Source organism: Cherax quadricarinatus, chromosome 73 (genome assembly GCF_038502225.1).
Source record: "Cherax quadricarinatus isolate ZL_2023a chromosome 73, ASM3850222v1, whole genome shotgun sequence".
In the NCBI taxonomy this organism is placed as follows: Eukaryota; Metazoa; Arthropoda; class Malacostraca; order Decapoda; family Parastacidae; genus Cherax; species Cherax quadricarinatus.
In genome coordinates this window covers 1,230,255-1,250,090 of record NC_091364.1, presented here as the reverse complement: position 1 = coordinate 1,250,090, position 19,836 = coordinate 1,230,255, and the positions used below count along the sequence as shown (strand labels likewise).

Here is a 19,836-nt window from a genome sequence, read left to right as displayed (position 1 = left end):
AAAACTACACTGCCATTTTACTGTTTAATAAAGCACTATAAGTTTAGTGCATAATAAAAACCTAAGATTAAAGTTTTAAGTAACATTCAACTTAGATTTAGTTTTGCAAGGCGACTTTGAGCTGAGGAAACTCCAGGTTGTGAAGTATTCTCTGGATCTGGAGCTTGGCTAGGCTCCTCTTCTCAGGTTCCAAACGCTTCAACACAGGAACCAGACTAAGACAAAACAACCTCTCGCCGTTGTCCTCTTCGTCTCCTCGTACTCCAAGGTGTGCTGAGTACACCTTCTGCAGCTCTGTGTCCGTCTGGCTCACCTTCAGGAGGTCCGGCTCGTATGAGAAGGACCTGGTTCTCTTGGTGTTTAGTGGGGTGGGACAGCGGGAGGGTGTAGTGTTGTGATGACTGCTGCTTGAACTGTGGATGCTGTTGGTGGAGTTGTGAATGTTGGCGGTGGAGTTGTGAGTGTTGGCGGTGGAGTTGTGAGTGTTGGGGTTGTGCTTCATCTCGATCTCCTCCTCGTCTGTGGGTTCAGCATCCTCCTCATCTTCCGTTCCTCCTGCATCGGACAAGTTGTCGCGTCGGCTGGATCTGGGAAGAAAGAGGGATGCGTGTAATTGCCAGATTTAATCTTCCGAGAACACACTTTAACCTTAACCCCATTTCTAATCTAACGATAGAGCCCCTGGTGGGCGAAAGGTTTCCATGATAAAGTTACCTATCTTTGCATAAGTGTCTCTTGACATTATATATCTCGAGTAGATTACGACCTTGGGTTATCAAATAGAAGTTTAAGGAGACTTAGGTCTCGAGACACTTCTCAGATAGGGAGCCAAGGCCGGGTCACCAATATTGGAAAAGACCCGGGCTCGGAGAATACCGGCGAATAAAAAAAAAAAAAAGTTTAAGGACAGTGATACGAAAAGAAGTTTAAACAGATTTTGTTGACTTGAGAGCGAGGAAGATTGACATCAGTCTGTCTATAATGCAGGAGGAGCCACTTGTCTATGGTGCATCCAACAAACCAGCAGACTCTTGGATGTCACTACTGCCAGGCTCCGGCTTGGCTACAAGTATCTGTTGGAGGTTGCAACATCTACTGACACAGACATAACCAAGTGTTAACTTTACGAGAGGAACTCTCGTCACACCTTGTGTCGTTATTTACTGGAATATTAAGATATTAATAAATTCAGACAACTCGGTTACAAATGTACAAGATATATCAACATATTTAAAAAAGAGTAACTACCATCCCCGGCATGAATATGTTCTCTCTTTTATTTATCATTTCTTGATTAATCGCCTTCTGTTCTGCTGTGTTTCTAGTTTTCTATCTCATGACCGCTTATGTTGTCTTTAAAATGTGTATTAACCTCGTTTATTTAGTTTTTAAACTCATTCTTAGTTCGTAAATACTTTTTGCTTCACATTGACACATCATCTCCGTGTCTTCCATATTACAGTGTTGGTACAGGAAGTTATGTGTACTAGTGTACAGTGTTGGTACAGGACGTTGTGTGTACTAGTGTACAGTGTTGGCACAGGAAGTTGTGCGTACTAGTGTACAGTGTTGGTACAGGAAGTTATGTGTACTAGTGTACAGTGTTGGTACAGGACGTTGTGTGTACTAGTGTACAGTGTTGGTGCAGGACGTTGTGTATACTAGTGTACAGTGTTGGTACAGGACGTTGTGTGTACTAGTGTACAGTGTTGGTACAGGACGTTGTGTGTACTAGTGTACAGTGTTGGTACAGGACGTTGTGTATACTAGTGTACAGTGTTGGTGCAGAACGTTGTGTATACTAGTGTACAGTGTTGGTACAGGACGTTGTGTGTACTAGTGTACAGTGTTGGTACAGGACGTTGTGTGTACTAGTGTACAGTGTTGGTACAGGACGTTGTGTGTACTAGTGTACAGTGTTGGTGCAGGACGTTGTGTATACTAGTGTACAGTGTTGGTGCAGGACGTTGTGTATACTAGTGTACAGTGTTGGTACAGGACGTTGTGTGTACTAGTGTACCGTGTTGGTGCAGAACGTTGTGTATACTAGTGTACAGTGTTGGTACAGGACGTTGTGTATACTAGTGTACAGTGTTGGTGCAGAACGTTGTGTATACTAGTGTACAGTGTTGGTACAGGACGTTGTGTATACTAGTGTACAGTGTTGGTACAGGACGTTGTGTGTACTAGTGTACAGTGTTGGTACAGGACGTTGTGTATACTAGTGTACAGTGTTGGTGCAGAACGTTGTGTATACTAGTGTACAGTGTTGGTACAGGACGTTGTGTATACTAGTGTACAGTGTTGGTGCAGAACGTTGTGTATACTAGTGTACAGTGTTGGTACAGGACGTTGTGTATACTAGTGTACAGTGTTGGTGCAGAACGTTGTGTATACTAGTGTACAGTGTTGGTACAGGACGTTGTGTATACTAGTGTACAGTGTTGGTGCAGAACGTTGTGTATACTAGTGTACAGTGTTGGTACAGGACGTTGTGTATACTAGTGTACAGTGTTGGTACAGGACGTTGTGTATACTAGTGTACAGTGTTGGTACAGGACGTTGTGTGTACTAGTGTACAGTGTTAGTACAGGAAGTTGTGTATACTAGTGTACAGTGTTGGTACAGGACGTTGTGTATACTAGTGTACAGTGTTGGTGCAGAACGTTGTGTATACTAGTGTACAGTGTTGGTACAGGACGTTGTGTATACTAGTGTACAGTGTTGGTGCAGAACGTTGTGTATACTAGTGTACAGTGTTGGTACAGGACGTTGTGTATACTAGTGTACAGTGTTGGTGCAGAACGTTGTGTATACTAGTGTACAGTGTTGGTACAGGACGTTGTGTATACTAGTGTACAGTGTTGGTGCAGAACGTTGTGTATACTAGTGTACAGTGTTGGTACAGGACGTTGTGTATACTAGTGTACAGTGTTAGTACAGGAAGTTGTGTATACTAGTGTGCAGTGTTGGTACAGGACGTTGTGTATACTAGTGTACAGTGTTGGTGCAGAACGTTGTGTATACTAGTGTACAGTGTTGGTACAGGACGTTGTGTATACTAGTGTACAGTGTTGGTACAGGACGTTGTGTGTACTAGTGTACAGTGTTGGTGCAGGACGTTGTGTATACTAGTGTACAGTGTTAGTACAGGAAGTTGTGTGTACTAGTGTACAGTGTTGGTACAGGAAGTTGTGTACTAGTGTACAGTGTTGGTGCAGGACGTTGTGTATACTAGTGTACAGTGTTAGTACAGGAAGTTGTGTGTACTAGTGTACAGTGTTGGTGCAGGAAGTTGTGTGTACTAGTGTACAGTGTTGGTACAGGAAGTTGTGTGTACTAGTGTACAGTGTTAGTACAGGAAGTTGTGTGTACTAGTGTACAGTGGTGGTGCAGGACGTTGTGTATACTAGTGTACAGTGTTGGTACAGGACGTTGTGTATACTAGTGTACAGTGTTGGTACAGGAAGTTGTGTGTACTAGTGTACAGTGTTAGTACAGGAAGTTGTGTATACTAGTGTACAGTGGTGGTGCAAGACGTTGTGTATACTAGTGTACAGTGTTGGTACAGGACGTTGTGTGTACTAGTGTACAGTGTTAGTACAGGAAGTTGTGTGCACTAGTGTACAGTGGTGGTGCAGGAAGTTGTGTGTACTAGTGTACATTGTTGGTACAGGAAGTTGTGTGTACTAGTGTACAGTGTTGGTACAGGAAGTTGTGTGTACTAGTGTACAGTGGTGGTGCAGGGCGTTGTGTATACTAGTATACAGTGTTGATGCAGGAAGTTGTGTGTACTAGTGTACAGTGTTAGTACAGGAAGTTGTGTGCACTAGTGTACAGTGTTGATGCAGGAAGTTGTGCGTACTAGTGTACAGCGTTGGTACAGGAAGTTGTGTGTACTAGTGTACAGTGTTAGTACAGGAAGTTGTGTGTACTAGTGTACAGTGTTAGTACAGGAAGTTGTGTGTACTAGTGTACAGTGTTGATGCAGGAAGTTGTGTGTACTGGTGTACAGTGTTGGTACAGGAAGTTGTGTGTACTAGTGTACAGTGTTGATGCAGGAAGTTGTGTGTACTAGTGTACAGTGTTGATGCAGGAAGTTGTGTGTACTAGTGTACAGTGTTGATGCAGGAAGTTGTGTGTACTAGTGTACAGTGTTAGTACAGGAAGTTGTGTGTACTAGTGTACAGTGTTGGTACAGGAAGTTGTGTGTACTAGTGTACAGTGTTGATGCAGGAAGTTGTGTGTACTAGTGTACAGTGTTGATGCAGGAAGTTGTGTGTACTAGTGTACAGTGTTAGTACAGGAAGTTGTGTGTACTAGTGTACCGTGTTGATGCAGGAAGTTGTGTGTACTAGTGTACAGTGTTAGTACAGGAAGTTGTGTGTACTAGTGTACCGTGTTAGTACAGGAAGTTGTGTGTACTAGTGTACAATGTTGGTACAGGAAGTTGTGTGTATTAGTGTACAGTGTTAGTACAGGAAGTTGTGTGTACTAGTGTACAGTGTACAATATGAGACGTAGTTGAGAAGTTACCCACCTGTAGGGCCGGTGCTTAACGTGTGAGGTGAGGAACATGAGCTGAGACATGAGGGGCCAGCTACCCTGGTATACCTGGAGAGCGCTCGTTCCTGCCCTCTTGGGATTGACATTCTTCCTCATCTCTCTGACGAACTTGTCTCTCAGTACCCTCCATCGTGCCTGACACTCCCGCGCTGACACAAACAAACAACTCTTCAGTCACATCAGTTTACGAAGTGGAAAAAGACACGTACAGATCAGGACATTTATTAGATAAAACGTTTCGCCACGAGTGGCTTCTTCAGTCCTGAAGCCACTTGTGGCGAAACGTTTCCTCTAATGTCCTGAAGTGCACACAAGTGTCTTTTTCCACATCTTTTAGAGTATCAGCATACCATTTTTCAGTTTACGAATTATTGGTGGGCTGGTGCAAGTATGAGTAGTGGGGGGGGGTTGAAGAGGGTTGGAATAGTTTTAAAAATGCAGTATTAGAATGTGGGGCAGAAGTTTGTGGTTATAGGAGGGTAGGTGCAGGAGGAAAGAGGAGTGATTGGTGGAATGAAGTAAAGAGTGTGATAAAAGAGAAAAGTTAGCTTATGAGAGGTTTTATAAGAAGAGTAGAGTATATGGAGAGTAAAAGAAAGGTGAAGAGAGTGGTGAGAGTGCAAAAGGAGAGCAGATGATAGAGTGGGAGAGGCACTGTCAAGAAATTTTAATGAAAAGAAATTTTTGGAGTGAGTTAAACAAGTTAAGAAAGCCTAGGGAAAGTATGGATTTGTCAGTTAAAAACAGAGTAGAGGAGTTAGTAGATTGGGAGAGGGAGGTTTTGGGTAGATGGCGAGAATATTTTGAGGAACTTTTAAATGTTGAGGAAGAAAGGGAGGCGGTAACTTTATGCACTGGTCAGGGAGGTATACCATCTTTTAGGAGTGAAGAAGAGCAGAATGTAAGTGTGGTGGAGGTACGTGAGGCATTACGTAGAATGAAAGGGGGTAAAGCAGCTGGAACTGATGGGATCATGACAGAAATGTTAAAATCAGGGGGGGATATAGTGTTGGAGTGGTTGGTACTTTTGTTTAATAAATGTATGAAAGAGGGGAAGGTACCTAGGGATTGGCGGAGAGCATGTATAGTCCCTTTATATAAAGGGAAGGGGGACAAAAGAGATTGTAAAAATTATAGAGGAATAAGTTTACTGAGTATACCAGGAAAAGTGTACGGTAGGGTTATAATTGAAAGAAGTAGAGGTAAGACAGAATGTAGGATTGCGGATGAGCAAGGAGGCTTCAGAGTGGGTAGGGGATGTGTAGATCAAGTGTTTACATTGAAGCATATACGTGAACAGTATTTAGATAAAGGTAGGGAAGTTTTTATTGGATTTGTGGATTTAGAAAAGGCATATGATAGAGTGGATAGAGGAGCAATGTGGCAGATGTTGCAAGTATATAGAATAGGTAGTAAGTTACTAAATGCTGTAAAGAGTTTTTATGAGGATAGTGAGGCTCAGGTTAGGGTGTGTAGAAGAGAGGGAGAATACTTCCCGGTAAAAGTAGGTCTTAGACAGGGATATGTAATGTCACCATGGTTGTTTAATATATTTATAGATGGGGTTGTAAGAGAAGTAAATGCTAGGGTGTTTGGGAGAGGGGTGGGATTAAATTATGGGGAATCAAATACAAAATGGGAATTGACACAGTTGCTTTTTGCTGATGATACTGTGCTTATGGGAGATTCTAAAGAAAAATTGCAATGGTTAGTGGATGAGTTTGGGAGTGTGTGTAGAGGTAGAAAATTGAAAGTGAACATAGAAAAGAGTAAGGTGATGAGGGTATCAAATGATTTAGATGAAGAAAAATTGGATATCAAATTGGGGAGGAGGAGTATAGAAGAAGTGAATGTTTTCAGATACTTGGGAGTTGACATGTCGGCGGATGGATTTATGAAGGATGAGGTTAATCAGAGAATTGATGAGGAAAAAAAAGGTGAGTAGTGCATTGAGGTATATGTGGAGAAAAAACGTTATCTATGGAGGCAAAGAAGGGAATGTATGAAAGTATAGTAGTACCAACACACTTATATGGGTGTGAAGCTTGGGTTGTGAATGCAGCAGCGAGGAGGCGGTTGGAGGCAGTGGAGATGTCCTGTCTAAGGGCAATGTGTGGTGTAAATATTATGCAGAAAATTCGGAGTGTGGAAATTAGGAGAAGGTGTGGAGTTAATAAAAGTATTAGAGGGCTGAAGAGGGGTTGTTGGGGTGGTTTGGTCATTTAGAGAGAATAGATCAAAGTAGAATGAGAATGACATGGAAAGCGCTTGAATCTGTAGGGAAAGGAAGGCGGGGTAGGGGTCGTCCTCGAAAAGGTTGGAAGGAAGGGGTAAAGGTGTGATGCAGTTCAGATGGGCTTGTGAGGTCTCTAGTGAGACCTAATTATATGGTCACACCTGCCTTAGCAAATGTCGGGTAGTCACGCCCACGTCTGAGGTCTTTTGTTCTTGACGGCGTCAGACCTCGGCGTCAGGTCGTAACACGTGGTACATACCCCATTGGGGAGGGGGTACCTTGACTACGATATAAGCCCAGGGAACAGCTGAGCAAGGAGGTTGTTGGTGACAGGTCCGGGGAGCGAGAGCTCTGGACAGCCGCGTGTGTAGTGGACCACGCATTGGGAATCTCGGGTCAGCTGGTCGGTGAATTAAGATTGAGTACTAGTCCATGTTACTGATAACATCTACCCTTCCCCCTGGTAATAAGTCTCATAGGTCAATTGTTATATTATGTAAATGTCCATCAGTATATGTGGTATTCTAGCCCTTTTATGTTATTAAGTAAACTATAGCCATAGTTCCCATTTTTTTTATTTTGTTCCTCCATATGCTATTCCCTATTCTGTTAAGCACTGGGATACACAGGAGACGTGCTCACTCGCTGGGTGAACTGCATCACAAAGGAGGTTTTGTGGGCGAGGAGCTTGGACTTCCAGCAGGCGTGCATGAGCGTGTTCGGTAGGTGTGAATGGAGACGAATGGTATTTGGGACCTGACGATCTGTTGGAGTGTGAGCAGGGTAATATTTAGTGAAGGGATTCAGGGAAACCGGTTATTTTTATATAGCCGGACTTGAGTCCTGGAAATGAGAAGTACAATGCCTGCACTTTAAAGGAGGGGTTCGGGATATTAGCAGTTTGGAGGGATATGTTGTGTATCTTTATACGTATATGCTTCTAAACTGTTGTATTCTGAGCACCTCTGCAAAAACAGTGATTATGTGTGAGTGTGGTGAAAGTGTTGAATGATGATGAAAGTATTTTCTTTTTGGGGATTTTCTTTCTTTTTGGGTCACCCTGCCTCGGTGGGAGACGGCCGTCTTGTTAATATAAATATATATATATATATATATATATATATATATATATATATATATATATATATATATATATATATATATATATATATATATATATATATATATATATATATATATATATATATATATATAAATATATATATATATATATATATATATATATATATATATATATATATATATATATATATATATGCAATAAGATCACAGTAAACAGGTGATTTCAGAATATGCAAAACAACCACTCTGAAAGAATAGAGAAATTCCAAGCGCTTTCGTGACTACTCACATTATCAAGGAACTATGAAAGTAAAGCATCCAAGGAAGCTATATAAGGGGTCTGGCCAACACCTCACTATCAGATCCCACAACGGTTAAACACCTGACAGGCGCCGACACAACTGGACAGGTCCTTTGCACAACTCACCCACAAACTATTCTACCCAAGAAAATTTAAAAATTATTATTTGTCCAGTGTATTATTAAATTCTTCCCAAATTCTATTAATTATAAATGGATCTAATTTATATAAACCATAGGAAATATTCATATTATTGTCAAAACTGCTTTTTATGAAACAAGATTCAATTATATTTCTGTCGACCATGGACTTGCTTGATACTACTTTTGAGAATTATATATATATATATATATATATATATATATATATATATATATATATATATATATATATATATATATATATATATATATATATATATGTGTGTGTGTGTGTATACATATATCCTGGGTAAAATAAATTTTAGAGATGTCGTTAGTGTCTTAGTTAAAAAAAATACCTGGAGAGAGTTTCGGGGGTCAACGCCCCCGCGGCCCGGTGAGAGACCAGGCCTCGTGGTGGATCAGGGTCTGATCATCCAGACTGTTACTGCTGGCCACACTTAAATGACAAAATCGACGAGGAGATATATTTGAGAATTATTGTTGGAAAGAGAGAGAGAGAGAGAGACGGCAGTAGTGTCAGTGAAATAAGTGGACAGTAACAATAAAAATGAATTAGACACATGTGTAACATCTGGGTGTCTTTATTTGTAGACATTTCGCCATCCAGTGGCTTCATCAGTACAAATTCTAGGGTATAATTGTAAGACAGTAGATATTGTAAGACAGTCGGTATTGTGTACGATACATGTATAACTAACACAAACACATTAACTAGTAGTAAGTAGAGAAAACTAAGAGTTTGAGATTAATTAGAAATTGAAAAAAATGATGTACCAAATACTATTTTAAAAATCATACACAATCTCTTGATTTTTTCACACTTAACATTCCATCTGTTGTTGTTGTTTATCGGTGTGTTAGTCCGCCAGTCTCCCTCTGTTCCAACATCATCTCCACTTCTGCCGTGCTTGGTATAGGCTGCCCGCACAGATCATAATTCCCAAGTGACAGTAACTCAGGCAGTGCTGGAAGGAATCCTCTGAACCTGCCGTAACTGTTGAGCATTTGTTAAAATACTTGATGATATCCTTATTGTCCTTCTGAAGTCTCTCAGCTCAGACTGACACTGCTGAAGTCTCTCAGCTCAGACTGACACTGCTGAAGTCTCTCAGCTCAGACTGACACTGCTGAAGTCTCTCAGCTCAGACTGACACTGCTGAAGTCTCTCAGCTCAGACTGACACTGCTGAAGTCTCTCAGCTCAGACTGACACTGCTGAAGTCTCCCAGCTCAGGCTGACACTACTGAAGTCTCTCAGCTCAGACTGACACTACTGATGTCTCCCAGCTCAGACTGGGAGACTTCAGCTCAGGCTGATACGTGTCAGCATTATGTGACAATCCTGGATGATGGACTAAAACAAGGGAAGCAGAACTAGATTTAATTTCCACTGTGTAATCTTATACAGTAGTCGCAGCGCACTGCTGAAGTATCCAGTTGTCCTGTCAGTATACCACCACAGGTCAGTACAGCACCACCACAGGTTAGTATACCACCACCACAGGTCAGTATACCACCACCATAGGTCAGTATACCACCACAGGTCAGTACAGCACCACCACAGGTCAGTATACCACCACCACAGGTCAGTATACCACCACCATAGGTCAGTATACCACCACAGGTCAGTACAGCACCACCACAGGTCAGTATACCACCACCACAGGTCAGTATACCACCACCATAGGTCAGTATACCACCACCATAGGTCAGTATACCACCACCACAGGTAAGTATACCACCACCATAGGTCAGTATACCACCACAGGTCAGTACACCACCACCACAGGTCAGTACACCACCACCACAGATCAGTACACCACCACCACAGGTCAGTATACCACCACCACAGGTCAGTATACCACCACAGGTCAGTATACCACCACAGGTCAGTACACTACCACAGGTCAGTACACTTCCACAGGTCAGCACACTTCCACAGGTCAGTACACTTCCACAGGTCAGTACACCACCACAGGTCAGTATACAACCACAGGTCAGTACACTACCACTAGTTAGTACACAATTACAGGTCAGTACAACACCACAAGTCAGTACATCACCACAGGTCAGTACTCCACCACAGGTCAGTACAACACCACAGGTTATACATCACCACAGGTCAGTACGCTACCACAGGTCGGTACAATACAACATGTCATTGCACTTCTATAGGTCGATACACCACCACAGGTCAGTCCACTACCGCTAGTCAGTACACAATTACAGGTCAGTAAACACCACAGGTCAGTACACTACCACAGGTCAGTACACTACCACAGGTCGGTACACTACCACAGGTCAGTACACTACCACAGGTCAGTACACTTCCACAGGTCAGTACACCACCCCAGGTCAGTATACAACCACAGGTCAGTACACTACCACAGGTCAGTACACTACCCCAGGTCAGTATACAACCACAGGTCAGTACACTACCACTAGTCAGTACATCACAGGTCAGTACAACACCACAGGTTAGTACACTACCACTAGTCAGTACACAGTTACAGGTCAGTACAACACCACAGGTCAGTACACTACTACTAGTCAGTACGCCATTAAACTGATGGAAGATAGAGGTATGGGTGTGTGTGGGAAACAAGCAGGTTGCAACACTTGGGTTGGAAACAGTAAATGTATAAAAGGCATTCAGCATGAAGTTATAAATAAAGACAATAGATCAGGTCAGCAAACAAAGGGGGACAGCAGAGGGCAGCAAGGGACTAGCTCCCTTAAGGTTTACTATACTAATAGCAGGAGTGTAAGAAATAAGATAGATGAGCTAAGATTAATTGCAAGTGCAGGAAACATAGATATTATTGCTATAACAGAGACCTGGCTTAATCTGAAAGATAGAGAGATGCCCTCTGAATGTCACATACAAGGCTATAAATTATTCCACACTGACAGGGTCAACAGGAAAGGTGGTGGAGTAGCGATGTACGTCAGAGACAATTTAAATTGTTGTGTTAGACAAGATATTAAATTAGAAGCGTCAGCCACTGAATCTGTTTGGTTACAGCTTCTCGAGGGCCGAGAAAAACTAATTTTGGGTGTGATTTACAGGGCCCCAAATCTTGATAGGGAGTGCAGTAAACTTCTATGGGACGAAATTCGTAAGGCATCTACATACGAAAATGTTGTGCTAATGGGAGATTTCAACTATAGACAGATTGACTGGAGCAATTTGACAGGAAATTTAGAGTCAGGTGACTTTCTTGATACGATCCAGGATTGTTTTTTAAAACAGTTTGTGACAGAGCCAACTAGGGGAAATAACCTCCTTGACTTGGTTCTTGCCAGTAGGGAAACACTAATTAATAATCTTGAGGTTAATGATGAGCTTGGGGAAAGTGATCACAAATCACTCAGTTTTAATATATCATGGAATTCCCCTAATAATGGCAATCAAGTCTCCGTCCCTGACTTCCGCTTGGCTGATTTCAAAGGACTGAAAAATTACTTAGGTGGGCTGAGCTGGAATGACCTGACTAAGGGTCAGGTAGGTGGTGATGGTTGCCGATATGACGCTTTCCAGGGCATAGTTCTAGCTGCTCAGTCAAATTATGTTCCAAATAGGGAAATCAGATCAAACAAAAATGATCCTAAATGGATGAACAATAGATTAAAATATCTAATTGGTCAAAAGAGAGCCATATATAGGCAATTCAAAAGAGGAGAGGGGCAATTAAGAAATCGATATATTCAGTTAAAGAGAGAAATAAAAAAAGGAATTAGAAAAGCAAAAAGAGATTGTGAGGTTAAAGTTGCAAGAGATTCGAAGACTAACCCAAAAGGATTCTTTCAGGTATACAGAAGTAAGATCAGGGACAAGATAGGCCCACTCAAAAGTTCCTCGGGTCAGCTCACTGACAGTGATAAGGGAATGTGTAGAAGTTTTAACACATACTTCCTCTCAGTTTTTACACAGAAGGATACCAGCGATATTCCAGAAATAATAAATTATGTGGAACAGGACGATAATAAACTGAGCACGATTAGAGTCACAAGTGACATGGTCCTTAGGCAAATAGATAAATTAAAACCTAACAAATCCCCAGGCCCTGATGAACTGTATGCAAGGGTTCTAAAGGAATGTAAAGAGGAGCTTAGCAAACCTTTGGCTAATCTTTTCAACATATCACTACAAACTGGCATTGTGCCAGATAAGTGGAAAATGGCAAATGTGATACCTATTTTCAAAGCAGGTGACAGGTCCTTAGCTTCGAACTATAGACCAATAAGCCTAACCTCCATAGTGGGAAAATTTATGGAATCAATAATTGCCGAGGCAGTTCTTAGCCACCTTGAGAAGCATAAATTAATTAACGAATCTCAGCATGGTTTTACAAAGGGGCGTTCCTGCCTTACGAATTTATTAACTTTTTTCACTAAGGTATTTGAGGAGGTAGATCATGGTAATGAATATGATATTGTGTATATGGACTTAAGTAAGGCTTTTGACAGGGTCCCATATCAGAGACTATTGAGGAAAATTAAGGCACATGGAATAGGAGGAGAAATTTTTTCCTGGATAGAGGCATGGTTGACAAATAGGCAGCAGAGAGTTTGCATAAATGGGGAGAAATCAGAGTGGGGAAGTGTCACGAGCGGTGTTCCACAGGGGTCAGTGTTGGGCCCCCTGCTGTTCACAATATACATAAACGACATAGATGAGGGCATAAAGAGCGACATCAGCAAGTTTGCCGATGACACCAAAATAGGCCGTCGAATTCATTCTGAAGAGGACATTAGAGCACTCCAGGAAGATTTGAGTAGACTGATGCAGTGGTCGGAGAGGTGGCAGATGCAGTTTAATATAGACAAATGCAAAGTTCTAAATGTTGGACAGGACAATAACCATGCCACATATAAACTAAATAATGTAGATCTTAATATTACGGATTGCGAAAAAGATTTAGGAGTTCTGGTTAGCAGTAATCTGAAACCAAGACAACAGTGCATAAGTGTTCGCAATAAAGCTAATAGAATCTTTGGCTTCATATCAAGAAGCATAAATAATAGGAGTCCTCAGGTTGTTCTTCAACTCTATACATCCTTGGTTAGGCCTCATTTAGATTATGCTGCACAGTTTTCGTCACCGTATTACAGAATGGATATAAATGCTCTGGAAAATGTACAAAGGAGGATGACAAAGTTGATCCCATGTATCAGAAACCTTCCCTATGAGGATAGACTAAGGGCCCTGAATCTGCACTCTAGAAAGACGTAGAATTAGGGGGGATATGATTGAGGCATATAAATGGAAGACAGGAATAAATAAAGGGGATGTAAATAGTGTGCTGAAAATGTGATACCTATTTTCAAAACAGGTGACAGGTCCTTAGCTTCGAACTATAGACCAATAAGCCTAACCTCCATAGTGGGAAAATTTATGGAATCAATAATTGCCGAGGCAGTTCGTAGCCATCTTGAAAAGCATAAATTAATCAACGAATCTCAGCATGGTTTTACAAAGGGGCGTTCCTGCCTTACGAATTTATTAACTTTTTTCACTAAGGTATTTGAGGAGGTAGATCATGGTAATGATTATGATATTGTGTATATGGACTTCAGTAAGGCTTTTGACAGGGTCCCACATCAGAGACTATTGAGGAAAATTAAAGCACATGGAATAGGAGGAGAAATTTTTTCCTGGATAGAGGCATGGTTGACAAATAGGCAGCAGAGAGTTTGCATAAATGGGGAGGAATCAGAGTGGGGAAGCGTCACGAGCGGTGTTCCACAGGGGTCAGTGTTGGGCCCCCTGCTGTTCACAATCTACATAAACGACATAGATGAGGGCATAAAGAGCGACATCGGCAAGTTTGCCGATGACACCAAAATAGGCCGTCGAATTCATTCTGACGAGGACATTCGAGCACTCCAGGAAGATTTGAATAGACTGATGCAGTGGTCGGAGAAGTGGCAGATGCAGTTTAATATAGACAAATGCAAAGTTCTAAATGTTGGACAGGACAATAACCATGCCACATATAAACTAAATAATGTAGATCTTAATATTACGGATTGCGAAAAAGATTTAGGAGTTCTGGTTAGCAGTAATCTGAAACCAAGACAACAGTGCATAAGTGTTCGCAATAAAGCTAATAGAATCCTTGGCTTCATATCAAGAAGCATAAATAATAGGAGTCCTCAGGTTGTTCTTCAACTCTATACATCCTTGGTTAGGCCTCATTTAGATTATGCTGCACAGTTTTGGTCACCGTATTACAGAATGGATATAAATTCTCTGGAAAATGTACAAAGGAGGATGACAAAGATGATCCCATGTATCAGAAACCTTCCCTATGAGGATAGACTAAGGGCCCTGAAACTGCACTCTCTAGAAAGACGTAGAATTAGGGGGGATATGATTGAGGTGTATAAATGGGAGACAGGAATAAATAAAGGGGATGTAAATAGTGTGCTGAAAATATCTAGCCTAGACAGGACTCGCAGCAATGGTTTTAAGTTGGAAAAATTCAGATTCAGGAAGGATATAGGAAAGTACTGGTTTGGTAATAGAGTTGTGGATGAGTGGAACAAACTCCCAAGTACCGTTATAGAGGCCAGAACGTTGTGTAGCTTTAAAAATAGGTTGGATAAATACATGAGTAGATGTGGGTGGGTGTGAGTTAGACCTGATAGCTTGTGCTAACAGGTCGGTTGCCGTGTTCCTCCCTTAAGTCAATGTGACCTGACCTGACTAGGTTGGGTGCATTGGCTTAAGCCGGTAGGAGACTTGGACCTGCCTCGCATGGGCCAGTAGGCCTTCTGCAGTGTTCCTTCGTTCTTATGTTCTTATGTTCTTAAATATCTAGCCTAGACAGGACTCGCAGCAATGGTTTTAAGTTAGAAAAATTCAGATTCAGGAAGGATATAGGAAAGTACTGGTTTGGTAATAGAGTTGTGGATGAGTGGAACAAACTCCCAAGTACACTCATAGAGGCCAGAACGTTGTGTAGCTTTAAAAATAGGTTGGATAAATACATGAGTGGGTGTGGGTGGGTGTGAGTTGGACCTGATTAGCGTGTGCTACCAGGACGGTTGCCGTGTTCCTCCCTTAAGTCAAGGTGACCTGACCTGACTAGGTTGGGTGCATTGGCTTAAGCCGGTAGGAGACTTGGACCTGCCTCGCATGGGCCAGTAGGCCTGCTGCAGTGTTCCTTCGTTCTTATGTTCTTATTATAGGTCAGTACAACACCACAGGTCAGTACACCACCACAGGTCAGTACACCACGATCACAGGTCAGTACACCATTACATGTCACCACAGGTCACTACAATACCACAGGTCGCAGCAACACCGCAAGTCAGTACACCACAGGTCACTACAACACCACAGGTCACAGCAACACCGCAGGTCGGTACACCACCACAGGCCACTACAACACCGCAGGTCGGTACACCACCACAGGTGACTACAACACCGCAGGTCGGTACACCACCACAGGTGACTACAACACCGCAGGTCGGTACACCACCACAGGTGACTACAACACCGCAGGTCGGTACACCACCACAGGTGACTACAACACCGCAGGTCGGTACACCACCACAGGTGACTACAACACCGCAGGTCGGTACACCACCACAGGTGACTACAACACCGCAGGTCGGTACACCACCACAGGTGACTACAACACCGCAGGTCGGTACACCACCACAGGTGACTACAACACCGCAGGTCGATACACCACCACAGGTGACTACAACACCGCAGGTCGGTACACCACCACAGGTGACTACAACACCGCAGGTCGGTACACCACCACAGGTGACTACAACACCGCAGGTCGGTACACCACCACAGGTGACTACAACACCGCAGGTCGGTACACCACAGGTGACTACAACACCGCAGGTCAGTACACCATAGGTCACTAAAATACCACTTGTCAGTATACCACTACAGGTCAGTACAACACCGCAGGTCAGAGCATCGCCATAGGTCACTACAACACTACAGGTCAGTAAACCACATGTCAGTACACCACCACAGGTCAGTACACCACCACAGGTCAGTGCACCACCACAGGTCAATACACCATCACATGTCAGTACAACACCACAAGTCAATACAGTCCCAGAGGTCAGTGCACCACCACAGGTTAGTGCACCACCACAGGTCAGTGCACCACCACGGGTCAGTACACCACCACAGATGAGTACAACACTTCCACAGGTCGGTACACCATTACAGGTCAGTACTCCACCAGAGGTCAGTACAGCACAGGTCAGTGCACCACCGCCATAAGTCAGTTCACCAGCACAGGTCAATACATCACAGGTCAGTACTTTATTACCACAGTTCAATACACCACAGGTCAGTACAATACCACCAGTCAGTACAACGCCACCACAGGTCAGTACACCACTACCACAGGTCACTACACTACCACAGGTTAGTACACCGTTACAGGTCATTACGCCACTGCAGGACAGTACACCACCGCAGGTCAGTACACCACCACAGGTCAGTGCACTACCACAGGTCAGTGCACTACCACAGGTCAGTACACTACCACGGGTCAGTACACTGCCACAGGTCAGTATACCACTACCACAGGTCAGTACACCTCTACAGGTCAGTACACTACCACATGTCAGTACACCACCACAGGTCAGTAAACCACCACAGGTCAGTGCACTACCACAGGTCAGTACACCACTACAGGCTAGTACACTACTACAGGTCAGTAAACCACCACAGTTCAGTACACTACCACAGGTCAGTACACCACTACAGGTCAGTACACCACCACAGGTTAGTACATCAACACAGGTCAGTACACCACCACTGGTTAGTACACCACTACAGGTCAGAAAACCACCTCAGTTCAGTACACTACCACAGGTCAGTACACCACTACAGGTCAGTACACCACTACAGGTCAGTACACCACTACAGGTCAGTACACCACTACAGGTCAGTACACCACCACTGGTTAGTACACTACTACAGGTCAGTAAACCACCACAGTTCAGTACACTACCACAGGTCAGTACACCACTACAGGTCAGTACACCACTACAGGTCAGTACACCACTACAGGTCAGTACACCACTACAGGTCAGTACACCACTACAGGTCAGTACACCACCACAGGTTAGTACATCACCACAGGTTAGTACACCACCAGAGGTTAATACACCACCAGAGGTTAATACACCACTACAGGTCAGTAAACCACCGCAGTTCAGTACACTGCCACAGGTCAATACACCACTACAGGTCAGTAAACCACCACAGGTCCGTACACCACCACAGGTCAGTACATCACCTCAGGTCAACACAGCCGCGCCCGTCCAGTGGTAAGAACCAGCTGCCTTTATTGACGTTCGCGCTATTTTAAACGGTCTCCTGCATGTAGCACTGTGGTAACACACATACAACACAACCTTAAATAACAACATCTTGATGCGCTCATTTAACTGCAGCATATATACGCACGAGGTATATATATATACATACTGGCGAATAACACATTGAAGTGGGAGGATATATCCCGTGGGAGGACTCACCATGCAGGCCCAAGCTCTCTGCCACTGCTTGCCACATCGTTTCCTTCTTCCTGAGGTCCCGGTAGTCGTAGCTGCCTTGGTCGTAGAGCCCAGGGTACTGCTGCACTTCGATGATCAATTTCTCGTCCTGATCCAGCTGGTTCATGGCGCGATTTGGCTCCAGTGAGCGAAAATATAAAGTGATTCTGAGGGTACTCAGGAGGGAGTGGAGCGGCCACACTGCGGCTGCTTCTGCGTGTGTAGCCAGCGCTGTACAACAACTGCGGCACCGCTGCGTGTGTCGTCGAACACGACGAGAACGTATGAGCACGGTGCTCACATCTGTGCACTGCAGGTGCTTACAAAGGTAAAGTAAATGGTCAGTCTTATAATATATAAGATTGGTGATATCTGCCGGAGCTGCGTTCCGTCAGTGATGCTGGAAGGTCGAGATTCACGCACTTCTGGATTGCAATCAATGATCGGAACTCCCACTCAAGGGAATTCTTGCTCCTCGCAGACCCTCTCCGTCTACGTCTCTCTCTCTCTCTCTCTCTCTCTCTCTCTCTCTCTATCTCTCTCTCTCTCTCTCTCTCTCTCTCTCTCTCTCTCTCTCTCTCTCTCTCTCTCTCTCTCTCTCTCTCTCTCTCTCTCTCTCTCTCTCTCTATCACTTTTCTTTTGTCACTGAAGTTATCTTGGGCTAGAAAATAGATCGATGAATTAGACACGGGTGCAGCACTTGGATATCTTTACTGTGGAAACGTTTCACCAACCAGTCGCTTTCTCGGTCCAGTAGAGAAGAGTAGTTGAAGATCAGAAGGAGTTTGAGGTAAACAGTCCCCTCACCCTCAGGGACTGATTAACACAAACTCCTCATCTTCCACCATTTCTCTGCATTGAACCGAAGAAGCCACTGGCTGGCGAAACGTTTCCTTTAATAAATGTCCCGAACTGTACATAAGTGTCTTTTTTCACATCTTGTGGGTATCACCATACCATTGATAATGTTCATGTAAGTTTGCCAGGACGGGTCGTGGCCCGTAGTGACCCGGCAGTGACTCCTGAAGGAGCGTCAGTCAGTAGTACAAGTGATGTACCGTTTATTGCCCTGTGACGGGGGCAGCTATGATAAGGGCACCCTGGGGAGAGACGATGTACTCATCTAATTGTACTCGCGTAATTGTGGTTGCAGGGGTCGAGACTCAGCTCCTGGCCCAGCCTCTTCACTGAACGCTACTTGGTCCTCTCTCTCCCTGCTCCATGAGCTTTATCATACCTCATCTTAAAGCTATGTATGGTTCCTGCCTCTACTACCTCACTTGCTAGACTATTCCACTTCCTGACAACTCTATGACTGAAGAAATACTTCCTAACATCCCTTTGACTCATCTGAGTCTTCAACTTCCATGTGTGACCCTTTGTTTCTGTGTCCCATCTCTGGAACATCCTGTCTCTGTCCACCTTGTCTATTCCCCGCAGTATTTTGTATGTTTTGTGTGTGTGTGTGTGTGTGTGTGTGTGTGTGTGTGTGTGTGTGTGTGTGTGTACTCACCTAATTGTACTCACCTAATTGTGGTTGCAGGGGTCGAGACTCAGCTCCTGGCCCCGCCTCTTCACTGATCGCTACTGGATCCTCTCTCTCTCTCTGCTTCCTGAGCTTTGTCATACCTCTTCTTAAAACTATGTATGGTTCCTGCCTCCACTACTTCACTTGCTAGGCTATTCCACTTGCTGACAACTCTATGACTGAAGAAATACTTCCTAACGTCCCTGTGACTCGTCTGAGTCTTCAGCTTCCAGTTGTGACCCCTTGTCCCTGTGTCCCCTCTCTGGAACATCCTATCTCTGTCCACCTTGTCTATTCCCCGCAGTATCTTGTATGTCGTTATCATGTCTCCCCTGACCCTTCTGTCCTCCAGTGTCGTCAGTCCGATTTCCCTTAACCTTTCCTCGTACGACATTCCCTTGAGCTCTGG

The 19,836-nt window shown here is 43.7% G+C and overlaps 2 protein-coding genes across 2 annotated transcripts in view; one reads left to right on the top strand and one right to left on the bottom strand.

The window, feature by feature from the left end:
- Oat (Ornithine aminotransferase precursor) overlaps positions 1–19,836 on the top strand; it is a 72,750-nt gene that overhangs the window by 777 nt on the left and 52,137 nt on the right. The window lies entirely within an intron of this gene.
- Positions 13–18,122, bottom strand: LOC128701151 (transcription factor Adf-1). The gene is made up of 3 exons (XM_053794751.2): positions 17,881–18,122; positions 4,541–4,715; positions 13–587 (listed from the first exon to the last, which is right to left on the bottom strand). Exons 1-3 carry the CDS (start codon positions 18,023–18,025, stop codon positions 98–100), a joined length of 810 nt encoding a protein of 269 aa, XP_053650726.2. The 5' UTR covers positions 18,026–18,122; the 3' UTR covers positions 13–97.

Coding starts and splice junctions, on each gene's coding strand:
- LOC128701151 (XM_053794751.2), bottom strand. CDS start 18,025: ATGAACCAGCTGGATCAGGACGAGAAATTGATCATCGAAGTGCAGCAG. Junction 4,716..17,880: donor AGAGAGCTTGGGCCTGCATG/GTGAGTCCTCCC, acceptor TGTTTGTGTCAG/CGCGGGAGTGTCAGGCACGA. Junction 588..4,540: donor GTTAAGCACCGGCCCTACAG/GTGGGTAACTTC, acceptor CTTTCTTCCCAG/ATCCAGCCGACGCGACAACT.